General features: G+C 46.0%; 2 protein-coding genes across 4 annotated transcripts in view; both read right to left on the bottom strand.

The window, feature by feature from the left end:
* The window catches only part of kiaa1549lb (KIAA1549-like b), a 70170-nt gene extending 65485 nt beyond the window's left edge, over positions 1 to 4685 (bottom strand). Inside the window, 1 exon segment of the mRNA XM_072695209.1 lies at positions 4396 to 4685. Within this exon segment, the coding sequence (XP_072551310.1) occupies positions 4396 to 4522 (127 nt within the window). The 5' untranslated portion in view covers positions 4523 to 4685.
* A 1501-nt stretch (positions 4686 to 6186) lies between these two features.
* Positions 6187 to 17481, bottom strand: part of hipk3b (homeodomain interacting protein kinase 3b) — a 45923-nt gene continuing 34628 nt past the window's right edge. Inside the window, exons 11-17 of one of the 3 annotated variants that reach the window (XM_072694627.1) lie at positions 17198 to 17365; positions 16691 to 17014; positions 16042 to 16188; positions 15628 to 15860; positions 14230 to 14281; positions 12672 to 12820; positions 6187 to 11688 (exon numbers count right to left, since the gene is read on the bottom strand). In XM_072694627.1, the coding sequence (XP_072550728.1) occupies positions 11009 to 11688; positions 12672 to 12820; positions 14230 to 14281; positions 15628 to 15860; positions 16042 to 16188; positions 16691 to 17014; positions 17198 to 17365 (1753 nt within the window). In that variant the 3' untranslated portion in view covers positions 6187 to 11008. The remainder of the gene's footprint in view (positions 11689 to 12671; positions 12821 to 14229; positions 14282 to 15627; positions 15861 to 16041; positions 16189 to 16690; positions 17015 to 17197; positions 17366 to 17481) is intronic. The other 2 variants (XM_072694628.1, XM_072694630.1) reach the window with 2 other exon arrangements.

The raw sequence follows: 17481 nt of genomic DNA, 5'->3' as shown, positions 1-17481 counted from the left end.
TGGCATCTTGCTGTAAATAAAAAGGCCTGCAGTCCCACCACCCACTCTCTGCGTGTGCTGCTGCTGTTCTGTATGGATGTTGAGGAAAGCGGTGGGAGGGTAATCCTGGGCAGATGGTAGAGGATGCTAATTAAGGGCCATGCTTGTGCTAGCAGCTTCCCACCCATTATGTTTATTACCTATGTTAGAGAGTCACATGAGGGACGGTGCACTATGGCTGCAGTGGACCCTGACCAACCCTCTACTTCTACATCCTGCTTGAATGGTGAGAAGCAGATTCTGAGAATGAACTTTGGAGGTCTGAACGTGAGTAAAGCTGGAGGTTCTCGGCACATCTGATATTAGAGACAGCGGTTGAAGATTCTGTGTGAATTTCTGATAAATATGTTTTTCCAGAGCTCTTCTGACTAATAACTGAGCAAATTCTAGCAGACAGTGAATTTTTTTATTATTTATTTATTAATTATTATCTTTCTCACAACACTCTTGATCATCAAAGACATTCCAGGTCCCCAAAAGCTCTAAATGTTTCAACCTTCTTCATACTCTAAAATCACACATGGACCACAACAGCCATAACATTAGAACCACTGACATCTAAAGTGAAGAACACTGAAGACCTGGTTCCAGAGGCTCTGGTCAGGAGGTGGATCTACATGTTAGTCAGGTCTTGAAGGTGATGTGTTGGAAGCTGAGCGTAAGAATCTGAGACACTTTGACAAGAATGTTCTAGACAATGACTGGGTCGGAACCTCTCCAGAACATCAGACATCCGGTCTTGTGGGGTGTTCCCGGTATGCAGTGGTCAGTACTAGGGTTGCATACCGTTGTTATAGTGTGTAGTGTGGTATGAAAGTAGTGTGGTATGAAAATTTATGGTTATCATACAGTGAAAATCTCAGACCATTACAACCCTAATCAATACCTACCAAAAGTGCTCTAAGGAAGGACAAACAGTGAACCGGTGACAGGGTCATGGACGCCCATGGCTCAGTGATGCTCATGGAGGTCCCACCTCAAAACCTATGGGACTTAAAGGATCTGCTGCTAACGTTAGTCTTTAGTGCCAGGCACCAGAGCAGGACACCTTCAAAGGTCTAGAGGAGGCCGTGCCTCAACAGGTCTGATTATTTCAGACCGATCTTCTCTGGAGTGGATCACAAACAGGAAATCTATGTGAGGAAAGAAATGCTTGTGAGAATACCCTGCTTATTCAGATTTACCACAAGCACTGATATCCTAGAGAGACTGTGTGAGCTCCAGTCCTCCACAACACCAGCAGAGCCGGGTGGGAAGAAAGAGCTGAAGGTACAGCAGTCCTCAGTGGACTCAGTGAGTTTAGCCGAGGCCCCAAAATGTAGAGCAATCTTCTCCACAAAAGGCCGCTCTCTGAACCCTGGTGAGCTTTTGTTCCACCCAATCAGTCACACGTCCCGTTCTAATTACAGCGCTGGGTAACTCTAATCCTGCTTCTGCAGCCGTTTGTGGAGACGTCGCCAAATGACGAGTTTAGAGGTGTATCTACATCAGCTCCAACATCTACACAATGCGTTCAGTACCACACACACCTGAGCTCAGTACCACACACACCTGAGCTCGGTACCACACACACCTGAGCTCGGTACCACACACACCTGAGTTCAGTACCACACACACCTGAGCTCAGTACCGCACACACCTGAGTTCAGTAACACACACCTGAGCTCAGTACCGCACACACCTGAGTTCAGTAACACACACCTGAGTTCAGTACCACACACACCTGAGTTCAGTACCACACACACCTGAGCTCAGTACCGCACACACCTGAGCTCATTACCACACACCTGCGTTCAGTACCGCACACCTGCGTTCAGTACCGCACACCTGAGTTCAGTTGATCATCCACTGTTCCCCTTTCTGGAGCAGTTATATATCAGGCTGTTATCCTCTGAGTTTTCTCGAGAATCTAGCTGATCTCCAACAGCCCTCTCAGCACCATGACCCAGTTCTGTTTCTGTGCCCTGCATACGGCTCGGCTCTTCTGGAAGCACACCAGCAGGGTCCACACACACTCCAGAAAGTCTCCAAGCTTTCCTTCCTCCTTCAGCACTTACAGTTCCTGATTCAGGTACACCAACACAGACGGCATGTGGACACGTCTTTCTGACGCTCCACCTTATTTTCCATTATCAAATGTGGAGCTTCTTTGTTGGCGCTGTGGTTGGAGGTCCGATGCTACCACAGATCAGTTTATTACGATTATAACATGATAAACACACAGTGAAACACGCTCAGGTAGAGTCACAGTAAGAGTTACGGACTCAACACAGAAAGACGGGAGCACCGCGGAGCGCCATAGAACTTCCATCCTCCACCTTCCAAAGAGGAGGACCTGCGTCTTTAAAACATCCACCCAAACGTCCGTACGCCTGCTCTAACCGCTCTGTGGAGAAACCAACACCAGAACATCCTCACCCAGAGAAATGGCTCGGTTCCGGTTCAGAGGTTAGCTCTCAGGCTAATGTCCTATCTGATCGCCTCAAAAACACCCAACACATCTGGAGCTTCACCAGAGCTTCAGAACCGAGTTTCTCCTCCACAGGACGGTCAGAGCAGACGTACGGACGTTTGGGTGGAGGATTTAAAGTTAGCAGCTTCAACCCCAGATGCAGGTCCTCTTCATCTTTGGACTTGCTGCTGCTAGTTAGCTCTACATAACGTTAGCCTGCCTCCTTCAGACAGCGTCCACGTCAGATACCATACGTCCCTAAATCTGATACCAAATGACCAGAAATTCTACACAAGAGAGGAAGAAACGAACTTGTGAAAGTGGGCGTGGCCAAATAAGGGGGACAGGTAAATTAGATGTAAGCATTAATAATACTAATTCAGTATTGATCATATCAGTATCGTTACATATAGACTGAGCACAGATGTTTAGGCCCATATCTCAGACTGATAAGTGCTGGAGAGGATTACACTTTCAGCTTTCAGTGTTTCAGAGCAGAGAGTGTAGATTTACTCTCCTGTAGGAAAATCAAGTAAATCACTGATATTAGAATAAACACTAATAATAACACTCCTACAGAAAGTGGCGGAGGTTCTCCATCACTGTGTTCATCATTAGAACATCTCCAAAGTTCTCCTCATGGAGTCTAGTATTATTTAGAGCTCTCCTCAGATCAACACCTGGTTTGGTGGTAAATCAGGGCTTAATGATGGTAAATCAGGTGAGCTGCTGCTGCTGCTGCTGCTGATGGAGTTGAACACATCCTCCACGCTGTGCTGGCTGGACTGGGGGGCGTCCAGGAGAACCCTGGAGGAACTGAGCTCTGTTCTTCAGACTAGCTCACCGACAAGATCTCACTATTTTCTTTCTTCAGAATGAGAAGCTCTTGTTTCTCCTTTTTACTGGATTCATGTTCAGCTGCTTCATCTGTTCTGATGAGATCTGGAGCTTCTACAGTAGAACCCTCTCACTGCTGAGAGACGGGGAAAAGAAAAACATTCAGCTGGATATCAGGTGTAGTGATTCTGCACATGGCATCGTGACAGCCCTCACAGAGTCACATCGCACAGTCACTTCAGTGCTGATCCGAGCATCCATCACTGACCGCTCACACTACTCTGTATTCCTGCATGGCTCCGTGCTCCAACACACCTCACACCTCAGTGCACCAAAAAGCCGAGCCCTTCCTGAACTGCATCAAGTGTCTCAGAGCCCGGCAGTGCAGCACCGAGCCCGAGACCAGCAGAGTGGTCTTCCACACTCCATTCAGATCCGCCTCACTGCACTGCATCCACGTATGTGCAAGCTGCTGAGAAGCCCCCCGCTCTGCCAGTGCACTCGAGCTGGAAGGACAAAGCAGTGCTGCAGAGCCCCTCTCTGCTCGGCTCGGCTCGGCTCGGCTCACTCCCACGCTAGAAGGGAACCAGATCCAGGGCTGGAAGCTGGGATTCAGGCATTGCAGAGAAACAGGCAGCAGCTGATTCCTTAGGCTTGAGTGTGGGTTCAGCTACAGCACAATTACAATGGGCCATCAGTGCACAGGGGGCAGTGTGCCATATGGTCATATGGTCATATAGGACATGCATGCTACAGAGCCAGGGTGACAAAGCCACTGTTTTCACCTTTGCACTGAGTCTATTTACAGGATTCGCTCATTTTAAAAGAACCAAGCAAAGCAGAGCTTCTGGAAGTGCCCACTATGACCAGCTGGCCCAGTTAACAGCACAGCCCATTAAATGCAGAGTAGGTAAAGTGTTTAAATGCAGAACACTGACAGAGGCACAAACACACCCATGCATCACTCTGCTGGAGCTCCTTTCACCCCCTCTTACAACTTTGCACACATTGTGCTCCGCAGATTTCTCTCCCAATTCAATGCAATTCAATGCACCGCTCGCGCTTACCTGTGGTAGCCCCCGTGCAGCCGTGCAGCAGCAGCAGCAGCAGCAGCAGCAGCGGTGCGGCTCCGGGGCTCCAGCAGCGGCTGAACCCGCCTGGCTCCGCGCGCTCCCTCCTCACTCCGACCGCCATGCGCGCTCCGCTCTGCGCTCGCTCATACTCTGCAGCCGCAGCGCCGAGAAAAACGGGGTCCGAGCAGCGCCGCAGCCACCGGACACCGATCAGCTCCGCGCCCCCATCCCCGCCGCTGCGCTGAGTGACAGACTCCGGACTGGCTGGGCTGCGGACCCGTCCCTCAGCCCGACTGAAGGCGCTGTAATCCGACCAGCACAGCAGAGCCTGCAGCAGCCCGCGCACCTGGGCTGTACCTGAGATTTGGCGACCTCTTGTGGAGAACATGGAGAACCGCGTCTCCGGTGCAGGGCAGGGGAAGAAGGGCATTGTGGGCTGGGTTTATTTTGCTTGGCAGCAAAAACAGCAGCAGTGAGAAAAGCACTGAAGGATCAAACAGAGGGAGCAGAGATTCACCTGAGATCTGACTGCTTCAGGTCTGAAGAGCACATTTTCTATTTGATACTTTAGGGGCTCCTGAAGCTGGTTTAAGGACCTGAGCCTAAACCATTACTCTGTAGATCCCAGCAGGATAACACATCCTAAAGTAAAAGACCCCCATCTCTGAAAACCAGAAGTAGGGGTTTGAGCCCACGAGGGATCATGTGTGTTTTATTTGTTCATTTGAATAAAAATTTTCAAATTTAATTTATTTGTATAGCTTTTTATAATCTAATATAATATATATATATATATTAATTTAGATGGTGTCGGCACAAAGCAGCTTTACAGAATCTGATTAGACACAAAATCAACAACATAAGAAGACATGAAAACCTAAGACCCCCAGTGAGCTGCTAAAGACCACCATGCAGGAGAACCTCCCTCAGAGCTTTAGGAAGAAACCTTTGGAGGAACCAAGACTCACAGGGGGGACCCGACCCGTCCTCCTCTGATCAGAACTATTTATTAATTATTGATAAAAGTTACAGAACCACCTAAACTGCTGAACTGCTCAGATGTGCAGCATATTCATAATCATAATATAATAATCAGGGTGTAGAATAAATTAATATAGTCATGGCAGTGATGCTCAGAGGAATTGAGAGGAATGATGGGTAATAGTGGTGATGTTAATAGTGGCAGTGGTTTGAACAAGGTCCACTGGAAGCAGATTATTTACATATACATTTATATTTACAGCGTTTAGCAGACGATCTTCTCCAGAGTTCTTCCAGAAGAGCTTCACTGTTTACTGAAGAGCCTCAGCTAGTTTAAATAGACTAAAATCCAGATCTTAGACTCTACAAGTCAATATGGAGACCATAATACTCTATTATTATTATTATTATTATATATCAATAATAAAGCAGTGGTGGCTCAGTGGTTAAAACACCAGGCTGTTGATGGCAGAGTTGCGGGTTCGATAACAGCTTCCACTGTTGGGCCCTCCCTGCTGTCTGGGTGCTGGCTCCCTGAGCAATGGCTGCTCACCTCTTTGGGCGTGTGTGTGTGTGTGTGCACGTGTGTGGTCACCTGTAGCCAACACTAAGGGTGAATATGTGTTTGCCGTCAGTGGTTTTAATGTTATGGCTGTTCTGTGAGCGTTCTCGTCCAGACTGAAGCCTGTGTGCAGACCAGCCGCCCCGCACACCCCCGGACACTGGCTGCAGAACACCTGGGATTAAGCGTGGTTGTAATGTTGTGGCTGTTGTGGAATAAACGCGCGGTCAGTAAAACACACGTTTAGAAGAGACTGCAGCAAGAGATTTTAATTCAAAGTGAATCTTGACAATTACACCATAAATCTTATTTTGACACTCACCAAAATAGTCACCTGGAAAACCCGCGTAATGTGACAAACTCCAGAAGAGGCTCGGTCACCTAAATCACTGAGAACTAGAGAGGATACACTATCGCACACTGTAAAGACATTACACCAGAGGGTCACACTGCCCCGCTCCTCATACTGTCCGATATTGCACAGTGCAAACTGCTACATGGAGACGAGCGGCGCATCAAAGCCCGAGAAGCAGAACTGAACCCAAAGCAAAAAACTGGACACTGTGATCAGACCAGCGAGGAACAGCTGAGCACCTGACCCCAGCAGACCAGAACAACTTGCAGTATGAGTTAACTTTGACAGGTGATGGTGAGAAGTGGAAAATAATATATTGATCATCTCTGTCCTGCAAAAACCTTCTATCTGCACTTTTCCTGTCCTTCACGCTTCTCCAGGATGAGGATCTGACAGATGTTCTTTAAACTGCCTCAGAAACCAGAAGGACCTGGAATAAACTCTTTTCCACTGAAAGTTAAGGCTCCTCCTCCTCCTGTAAAGCTGCTGCTTGGAGATAGGAGGGTTTTGCAGGACAGCAGCGATGCGCGTTAGAGCCGCACGGCTCGTCACACTGAGAGGTGAACAGTAGCAACATCAGATTAGTACAGAGACCCTGAATGACCTCCCAAACCCCCCAGAGAGCAGGGCTGCAGGCTGTCAGGACAGACTGGGAGAAGAACTCAGGAGAACCGAACCGCAGGTCCAGTCAGGAGAACCGGGTCCAGTCAACAACACGGATATGTGTAGGCAAATCTGCTGGTGAATGCCATTTCACAGGGATCAAAATACACCCACACACCCGTACACACACACACACACACACCTGTACACCCGTACACACACACCCGCACACCAACACACCTGTACACCCGTACACACACACCCGCACACACACACACACACACACCTGTACACCCGTACACACACACCCGCGCACACACACACCCGTACACACACACCCACACACCTGTACACCCGTACACACACACCCGCACACCAACACACCTGTACACCCGTACACACACACCCGCACACACACACACACACACACCTGTACACCCGTACACACACACCCGCGCACACACACACCCATACACACACACCCACACACCTGTACACCCGTACACACACACCCACACACCCGTACACCCGTACACACACACCCGCACACACACACACACACACCCGCGCACACACACACACACACACACACACACACACACACACACACACACACACACACCCGCAAACACACACATTTATTGATAAAGGGTTGTATTTCATTGCTGTCATTCAAAAAGCTTGTATCTCCATTTTTGCGAATGATGTGAATCTTCCAGTTATTTATTTACATTGTGACCAAATTTCATCATTATTATCATTATTATTATTATTATTATTATAGTTAAATTGATATGCTTTGCTTTGATCTTCAGACTTTGATCTGGTTTGGTTTGATGAAGACTGAACCAACAGAACTATGTACAAAAACAAAAAAAAACCTAACCTCCACTGAAATTACAGCAATAATAATAATAATAATAATAATAATAAACACTGTTATCATTAGTATCAGGCAGTAGGAGTGGTTGGGGGGGGGGGGGGGGGGGGGCGTGTTCTGATAAAGGCTGTGATCGGGCTTCGGAACGTAGACTCAGAGACGGGGCAGCAACACTGACCCGACCTGTCCGCCACAGCAGACTGGACCGGCCTGAAGCGTGGAAGGGTTCTCCCTTCTCCTGTAAAGCTGGAGATATGAGATTTTTGACTGACAGTTAGACTGAGGACATGCTGTGAGAGTGTGTGTGTGTGTGTGTGTGTGTGTGTGTGTGTGTGTGTGTGAGAGGGTCACTGCACTGTTGGTGAGTATTTTGATCCCTGGAATGGTCTGAACTGGTGTTGGTCTGGTCCGGAGTAACAGAGTCGTTTTTGCAAAGTGGGTTTGTGTCCTTCCTCTTCTCCCCAGTCAAGGCACACACACACACACACACACACACACACACACACACACACACACACACACACACACACACACACACACACACATACACACACACCCGAGAGCACTGCCCTCGAGAACATCACGCAACATAGCACACGAAGATGAGGATGAGCTCAATACGAGAAGTTCTTCCTCAGAGTGAGCGGCTCACTCTCCTGCTGCTGCCGAGTTTCACTGCGGCTCTCGACTGTGAGGAGCTTCGCCCTCGGCCTCAGTTCAGCAGCTCGTCTTTAAAAGAGAGAAAATCACTGGATTCTCTTCAAAATGCTCAGCAAGCTGAAGCCCAATCCAGCTGCATTCAGACCCAAGTGCTTAATGGCATGAGGTGAAGGGGGGGCGGGGGGCGGGGGCTTAATTCCCTAAACATTGCTGTTTAATAGCAACGACATCAACAAATCCTCCAAAAGGTGGATATTAATTTTTGCCATAATTGAAAAAGTTAAATCAATTCTGCAAGCTATTACATTTCAACATGATGCAGAAAACAGAAAAACAGTAAACACAGGAAAATTAAGTTACACCGATACATCCGTTATTATGCAGTGATGAACCGGGACGATTAATGTAAAGTAAAATACTGATGCAAAAAATAATAATAATAATAATAATAATAATAATAATAATAAAACAACACCAACCCCACGAAACGTGAACAGACGCAACTAAACGTCCAATATCAGCAATACAGTAGTTACAATGACACTCCAAACATGAAAGCAAATCTATTAAACCCAAAACCACTTCTATTTCAGGTAATAAGAGAGAACTATACAAAAATACGAACGCAGATATGGACTAAGAAAAAAAACAAACACCTAATTTCACAGCTATCTGAAGTGGCAATCATTATATAGCAGCTTATCTATGATACATTCAAGATAGATGATACGCCTTATTACTTGCTCAAAAAGCTAAACATAACCTAAGCCATATTTCAAATACAATTTTGAAATTTACCCCATGACTATAATCACTACAGTATATGTGAGGTCTATGCAGGGAGAGTAGCTACCTTGCTCAGAAAATGAATTACAGTCTTTGGTGCTGCACAAGCAACTTCATTTCGAAAGGAAACGAGAAAAAAAAGAATAAAAAGTGTTCACACGACCAGCAAAACATAAAACCAAAAATATAGAAATATGCACAAAGCATATATATTTTCTCCCTGACGGAATGTATAAAATAAGCAGTCGACACCAATAAGCATTGAACAAATTACAGAATACAGGAAAAAATAATAATAATAACATTAAACTGTTTCACACATGCATAAATGAGAGGATTGCACACGATAAACTCACACCTTGTCAAGCTTCAGCACTAAATAGACTAGCTCTATTATATATACCGTATATATAGATTCATATATATACCAAATACTGCAGGGTCTGCTCAGGCTATGATGAATCCATACCGTGAATCAAAGACCTATTTGCATTTTTATCGTCGTCGTGGTCTAGTTCAAAGCCATGCCCACCACATTTCTACACATCTAGAAGAATTCAAAACAACCCAGTCGATCAAACGCAAAAATAAAAACACAGAAAAAACAAACAAACAAAAAAATCAACAACTATTTAGATTGTATTGCAGTTTCATTAAACAGTACAAATACTGTTAGTAGTAAGAGTTTTTACTAAATAGAAATTGATTATCAAACATTAAGCAGTATTCAATCAATGCTTGCTCTTTGTACACTAGTTCATTCGGGTGGAGGAAGGAGGGGGTAACAAAACAAAAACAAAAAATCAAAAACGTTGAACATTTAAAACAGCGAACAGCAGGCATTCGCTACAGCAAAAGCATGCCATCCTCCGACTAAGGACCAGAAGAGCGTAACTGACTATTCTCAGATATACACTGCATTTAAAAATAAGCACTGCAGAGTTTGTGCAATGCGTCACATCCATGCCAAATTCTGCATGAGAGCATACACCTGTGCGTATACAGAGAACATACACACACGAAGAATGCACGGACTGATCTGAATTTCAAGTGCTGCAGTCCAGTACATCTCTCTCTCTCTCTCTGTGTATATATATATATATATATATATATATATATATATATATATATTCATATAAGTAGTAACATGAACAACCTCAAATATTTAAGGCACTATGGCTGGGGACAGGTTTTAACAATGCAGCGAGTGTCATGACAGAAACATTAAGAGCAACATCTAGGCATCTCTCCGATCAACGTTTTGCAGCTCATGCAAGAACACATGCAGCGTGAGTAACGACCACATTTCTAATCCGATTAAGTGACTGAACACTGAAAAACACACCAGTGACACCAGGAGGAGTACGAATACTTCGGACGCGCAGAACATCACGACGTGGACGCGTGTGCATGTGTTTGGCCGTGGCCAGGATACTGGGGTGGCTTTACAAACGAAGATGTGTCTTGCACAAGTTAGAAGGCAATATAGAAAAATAGATTAGAGGTGAGAGGGAGGGGTTTGGGGTTTAGGGTGGGGTTTGGGTGCCATGTATATATTTATGTATTTATTTTTCCCGGCACCTTCTGTTATTATTCACCTGTTTTGAGGAGCATGTTTTGAAAATCAGATGAGAAGGTGTACAAAATGTGCAAAACACACTGAAATAATTTTTTGAATCCATCCACTCATCCATTCCCATACTTGCTTTTCTCTGCGCTTTCTTTGCCGACTTGCCGAATACCTTCAAACTCCTTTTTTTCGCGTATTCATTTTTAAAGCTCATAGTTCAGTCGCACCCAGGTTTACATGATTCAGAAAAATAGCTTGCTCTCTCTCTTGTGCCATGGCTTTGGGCATGAAAACCAGGTGGTTTGTGGTTCCTGTAAAGGGCACCGCTTCAGGCCTGAAGGCCAAAGCTAGGGAACTGGCGTAGGCATGCTGCCCCCTCCGAGCGGGCCGGGCGGCGGGCCTCAGATGTACGGGTACTGGCTGAGTTTGGTGGGGCTGAGGGGGAAGCCTGCATATGCGGGTGAGGCAATGAAGGAGTGCGGGGGGAAGAGGGGCTTGAACTGGCCCTGTGGGTGGAGGGTAGGTGATGGGAGCAGGCGGGGGTTGAGGCCCACGGCGACCTGGTGCACCATGTGGCCGGCAGGGTGGGACAGGCCGTAGGCCGGCTGCAAGACGTGGCTCCGTGTGGTGCCAGGGGAGGCTAGGAGATGGGCCATGGGGGTGGCCGTCACCAGAGGAGCAGAAGGGGGGTAGGAGAGCAGGGCGGGCTGGCCGTGGGCGTGCGGGTGGACGCTGAGGTGCGGCGGAGGTGGGTGGGCCGTAGTGTGGGTGGGGCTGCCATGCGGTAACGTAAAGGTGTGGCCGTGCACCGTAGGCGGGATGAAAGCCTGAGGCCGACGGTGACTGTAGTTGCTGTTCCACTCCTGGTGGGAGGAGCTGAAGTGCTGAACCTGAAAGTGAGAGAGTTCAAACATGACTGTAATTCATTAAATACGGGATTTAATTAAAGCACACGCTGACCAGCACTTCCTGAAGCTTAGGAGCAGATCTGCCCTCAGCATCAGTACTGCTAGCCTCATTCCCATAACTGATGTAAACCACTGTTTACACTACCACACACACACGCACACACACACACACGCGCACACACACACACACACACACACGCACGCACACACACACACACACACACACTCACACGCACACACACACACACTCGCACGCGCACACACACACACATACACGCGCGCACACCCATACACGCACGCACACCCATACACACATGCACCCATACACACAAACATTATACTATGTATTTTTGTCTGTAAATAAACTGTGTGTATTACTAACACTGATGTATTACTAAAGAGACACCAACAGACAGAACCAAGGACCAGATTCACAAAAGCTTCCCTGATAAAAAAAAAAAACGAAGAAAAGAAAGTTCTTCTAAATTCTTCTTAAGTAGTTCCTTAATTATAAAGTCCTAATTATTATCTAAAGGTCATTTGTATTATAGCTGTTTATGCTGTATTCCACAGCTTCTCATAAACAAAGTAAAATAAGATTTTTAATCCCTGCAGTGGACGGAGAGCGGACTGGAGGAAACCCAGGATCAAACGAAACTTTCAAACGTTTTCAGTAAAGAAGAAGAAGAAGAAGAAGAGCTGTTTGAATGTTTCTTCTATAAACACTAAAACTCTTTAAAAAAGCTTTAATCCAGTCCAATCAGACATTCATTCTGTAATTCAACCATTTAAACTGATCACTTTAAAGGTCGACCTTCTGACCTCCTACAGAAACTCTCCACTGAGCTCTAAAGGATCAACACTCATCATTACTGATCCCACACAGGCTTCTTGTTTAAGGGGTATTAAGGTGTTTCTAGAGTTCAGAGAGTGTAAGTCGAGCTGGAGGAGGAGGAGGAACAGACCTGTCCAAAAGTGGGCGGCGGCTGCTGTGGGGGCTGCTGATGGAGCGATGCAGGGGTGATCTTGTGTTGCCGGTTCAAAAGTGAAGTGGAGTGGTGGGGCGGTCTGCCGTGACCACTGCGGTTTTTGGACAGGCACGAGGACTCTAGGACTGACAGCGGAGAGTGAAGGGTTACACACTGACGAGCTCAATGCTTAGTTCAATCCTCTAATTAAAACAAGAAAAAAAGATACTAACAGAAGATGAAGCTGAAAGAAGCCCTGAAATGACCTGAGAATGCAGTCTACCTCCCTCAGACTACAGCCTCGGACTACAGCCTCAGACTACAGCCTCGGACTAGACTACAGCCTCGGACTAGACTACAGCCTCAGACTAGACTACAGCCTCAGACTAGACTACAGCCTCAGACTAGACTACAGCCTCAGACTACAGCCTCTGCCCTATTCCTCAGTCTCAGACAGAGGGAGCAGACTCTACAGGAGGAGATCACACTGAACAGGTAACGGATATCATTACTACTTAAAGCTGCAGATCACATCCACACCGAAAAACAGGCTTCAGGACAAGAATAGCAGGAGCTGGCCTTCTCAGAGAGGATCAGGTGTGTTTGTGGTAGACAGTTAAACAGATTGTTTCAGGTGCAGAGGGCAAGGAACAGAAGGAATCTCCACAAAGGCATCAGGACCACGCAGAAAGGGGGTCAGTTCCCCACTCTAAACAATACAACCACGAGACCAGGGCAAGGTACAGCTGGAATCACAGTTACATGTATATATGTACATAAGTTTTTCTCAGTGTTATTTGTTATTTTTCCTTCTTCTCTCTTTGTTCTAAATTCATTTAATTTGTTTTATAGAGGGTTATAGTTAATTGTTTTCCTTGCACGAACGATTGCAGCTGTAACAACTGTAACTTCCCTCCTGGGATCAATAAAGTATTTCTGGTTTTGATCTTTAAATATACAGTTATAAACATTACTAGTGGTGAAATGCTTTGATGACCCTGTCTGATCAGAGGCACAAAACAAGCTAAAACATAGAAAGCTGAGAACAGAAATATGTAGATCAGAAGTGAAATATAAACAGATAAAGTATTTACAGAAAAATAAATACAGAAAGGAATAGAAATGGAGCTTTTTGCAGGGTGTAAACTCCAGCACAGGAAGAATGAGGATGTGGTGAGATAAAAAGTGTGAAGGTGGGGTGCAGAAGTTCTTCTTCATACTGTATCAGAATTCCAAGATGAATGGACCAATAGAAATGCTCCAAAATCACCTAATTAAAGTATTTTACATTGGCCTCCACTGAAGGTTTTTACTCCTGTAAAGCTGTGTCTTTGTGTGACAGTGGCACGACACTGTAGATTTTAAGGTCCGTAATCAATCATCTTTTAAGAACTCAAGAAGAACCAAACACATCCAGAAGCCCAAATGTAGAACCAAGACGGTTCAGAAACACAGAACAGGGTCACTGAGAGGCTTTACAGACTAAGGAAAAACACTGCACACAGAGAAAACCCAGTCAAACAGAGTGTGAGACTGGAGCTGCACCCGTAATCACCTGTGCACGCCTCTGTGACCTATTAAAGCTGAGTAACTCCAGGGCATGTGACCTGAAAACAGACATCAGCAGTGATTGCACAGCAGCTGACCCACTGCCAGTCTCCAACCACTGACCTGACAGCACTAATCCAGCACTGTTTATTCCACGGGTCAGGACTTAACTCAACATCTTGTTACCAGGTGGAAGTGTGTGTGTGTGTGTGTGTGTGTGTGTGTTTCTTTGAATCTGGAAGCTGGCTTTTAAGGTCATGTTTTCACTGACTTTTAGTCTGGAGTTAAAAGCATCACAGACAGCTCCTCAAAGAGATACTACTACTAAAGCAGTGGTCATCAAACCCGTCCTAGATATCTACAGAACTTCCTGCTGAGCTCAGGTCTGACCTAGAACCAACACACCTAATTAGGGTCTTAAGAAGGTGCTGAGTAGATGGATGGTGTGTGGCAGATCAGCGGTGGAACTAAGCTCTGTTGGAAAGTGAAGGTGATGAACCCCAGCTAATCTCTTCCCGAGTCAGGTTGTGTTGTCTGAGTCATCTCTCAGCGTTCTCCTTGTTAACTGCATATTTCACACACTCCACACTGGCTGCTCGGAGTAAGAGACAGGACGGGATTCTGAACACCATCCTGTCCAGAGTTTTAGATCACCCTGAACTCAGACTCTATTATTCAGTAACTACTACAGATGATCCTGTTTCTACTGTAAATGATTCAGTAACTGCTATACTCACGCCTCTCAAACGGTTACAATATCATGAAAATGTTCATTCGTTACATAGTTTCATATAAAGTGTTAAAATGTCATATTTTATATTTAATACATGTGAAGCGACATCCTAATACGTCTTTAGTTTTACTTTTGCTGTATTGCGTATCGTCCACCATAGTTCAAAAATCCAAAAATCTTTCATTTCAAGTTTGAATAAATCACTAATCACAAACAATAGAAATATTAAAAACAAAGCTAGTAAAATATCTTTAAATGTAAAAATTTGATGATGATTCAGTAACTATTAGAAATGATCCAGTATTCACTGTAAATGACTCTGTAAATGAACTATTGTAAATGAATCAGTAACTACTGTAAATGAATCAGTAATTAATATGAAACCAATATTTAACTTAGATTGTTTGAGGGCGAGGAACTGAAGCCTGGGCTTTCACACAGTGCTTTAGGGTCTAAAGCAGGGGTGGGACTCCAGCAGAGTTTGCTGCTTTCCCTGCTCTAACAGACCTGCTAAACCTGGCACCTGGTGAACTGAATCAGGTGTGTCTGAGCAGGAAAAGCAGAAACTCCTCTGCAGGAATCCGGCCTTCCAGGATCAGAACTGCCCAGCCCTGGAAAATATTAATTTCCTATTAGTAATGCATGTAACTATTCCAGATGTACCCGATTTACCTGTCCTGGCCATGGGTTCATTGTTGTTCTGGACCCTCATGGGAGGCACCACCATGGTCCGAATGGGCGGTTTGCCCGACTCCGTCTCTGTGGTCACATGAGTCTTGCAGTTCTTGTTCTGGTCAGCAATGTAGCGGCTCTCCAGAAAAGGACTGTCTACTCGGCCGGAGGAGTCGGAGGCAGGCGACCCGTCCACGGTGTCACAGCCACTCTCTCGCTCATCATCAGACATGCTGCACAGAGACCATGGAGTTCAGCACAGCGCCAAATACAATTACATATAGATAATATACAAGTATATAATATATGTATATATATGACAACAATAAGCACAAAACTAAATGAGTACTGTGTGTATGTGTGTGTGTGTGTGTGTGTGTGTGTGTGTGTGTGTGTGTGTGTGTGTGTGTGTACCTATTGGGTCTCTTGCAGGGGGAGGCACTGGACTGCAGTGAAGCTGAGGAGCTGGTACTGAGGCTGGAGTCAGGACTGCTGAGAGAACACACACGCTCCATATTCAGTGTGCTCTGACAAGCCTCACACTCTGGGCTGCCTTTACACCTGCCGTACAGCCAGAAACAGTGAACAATGTTTACCGATCCTGGCTCCACATTTATCAGACCTCACAAAGTAAGAATGCTGATCTGGGGTCAGCCGGCGTCTTTATACGAGACTGAATGGAATTCCGTAGCCCTGCCAAGTTTGCTGGGGCTTAGTTCAGAGCTCTCATTCAAAGTTCTCTGGTCTTAGGGTAACCCCCGTACGGCACATTTCCGTGTCTCCCGCTCCGACACACCTGATCCACCTGATCCACCTCAACAGCTCACTGAGGAGCTCTCAGAGTTTAAGTGTGCAGTACAGGGAGGTTCAGGACAGGACTGGAGACACACCCGTTAAACAGCGCAAACCTAAGTACTGACTCTGCTGACTAAACGGATCTGTGCATATTTAAAATATGAAAATATGAAAATTAAGCAAAGCAATTATGGAATATCATATATACACAATTTCTGGAATTATACTGTATAACAGTAAATATACAGGCTAAAAGCTGCAGACTCACTCTATTGAGTGTCTCTGTACTCTCTGCTCCTCCTCCTCATCTGTATCACTGCTGATGCTGATGACACTACTGGTTGGGCTCGGCGAATCTGCTATCACAATGGCCTGCCTCTGCTTCTGGGACACGCCCAGCTCATTAGACTCTGGCTCGGCCTTACAGCACACAGGCTCCTCCTCCGGAACAGCCTGCAACTCCGTCTCCACCACACACTCCGCCTCCCGACAGTGATCTTCCACCTCCTCCTCCGTAGTTTTCCCATTGTTAGCCATCTTTGGGGACTGGCAAGTGGAATTCTGGGTGTTTGTGTTGTATAAGAAGTTGCTCCTAAAAGGAGGGGACAGCACCCGTGTTAAGGACAGTCTACTCTTCAGAACTTCCAGGACAATGTGGACGATTTTAAACTAGGCTGAGCAGAACTAATGTAATTACCACTCATTAAATAACACATCCATTATTAAATAAGGTCTTTACATCCCACCCAAGTTACAGATCAGAGAGAGGCCTAACCTGTTTCCACAGAGTTTATTTCTCTTGTTAGCAGCCGGCTGTGGCCACACCACGTGAGCGATGCCTATGCTAATCGGCTGATGTGCTGACATGGTCATTTGGTTGGTTAGGAGTGGCTGGGGGTGAGGGATAATGGAGCTGTAATGGTTACCATGAGGACGAACTTTCCTGTAGGACAAAGAGAGAGAGAGAGACACAGAGAGACAGAGAGAGAGAGACAGAGAGAGAGAGAGAGAGAGAGAGAGAGAGAGAGAGAGAGAGAGAGAGAGACAGAGAGAGAGAGA

The sequence above is a fragment of the Salminus brasiliensis genome, chromosome 13 (assembly GCF_030463535.1).
Source record: "Salminus brasiliensis chromosome 13, fSalBra1.hap2, whole genome shotgun sequence".
Taxonomy (NCBI): Eukaryota; Metazoa; Chordata; class Actinopteri; order Characiformes; family Bryconidae; genus Salminus; species Salminus brasiliensis.
This window is presented reverse-complemented; position numbering and strand designations above follow the sequence as displayed.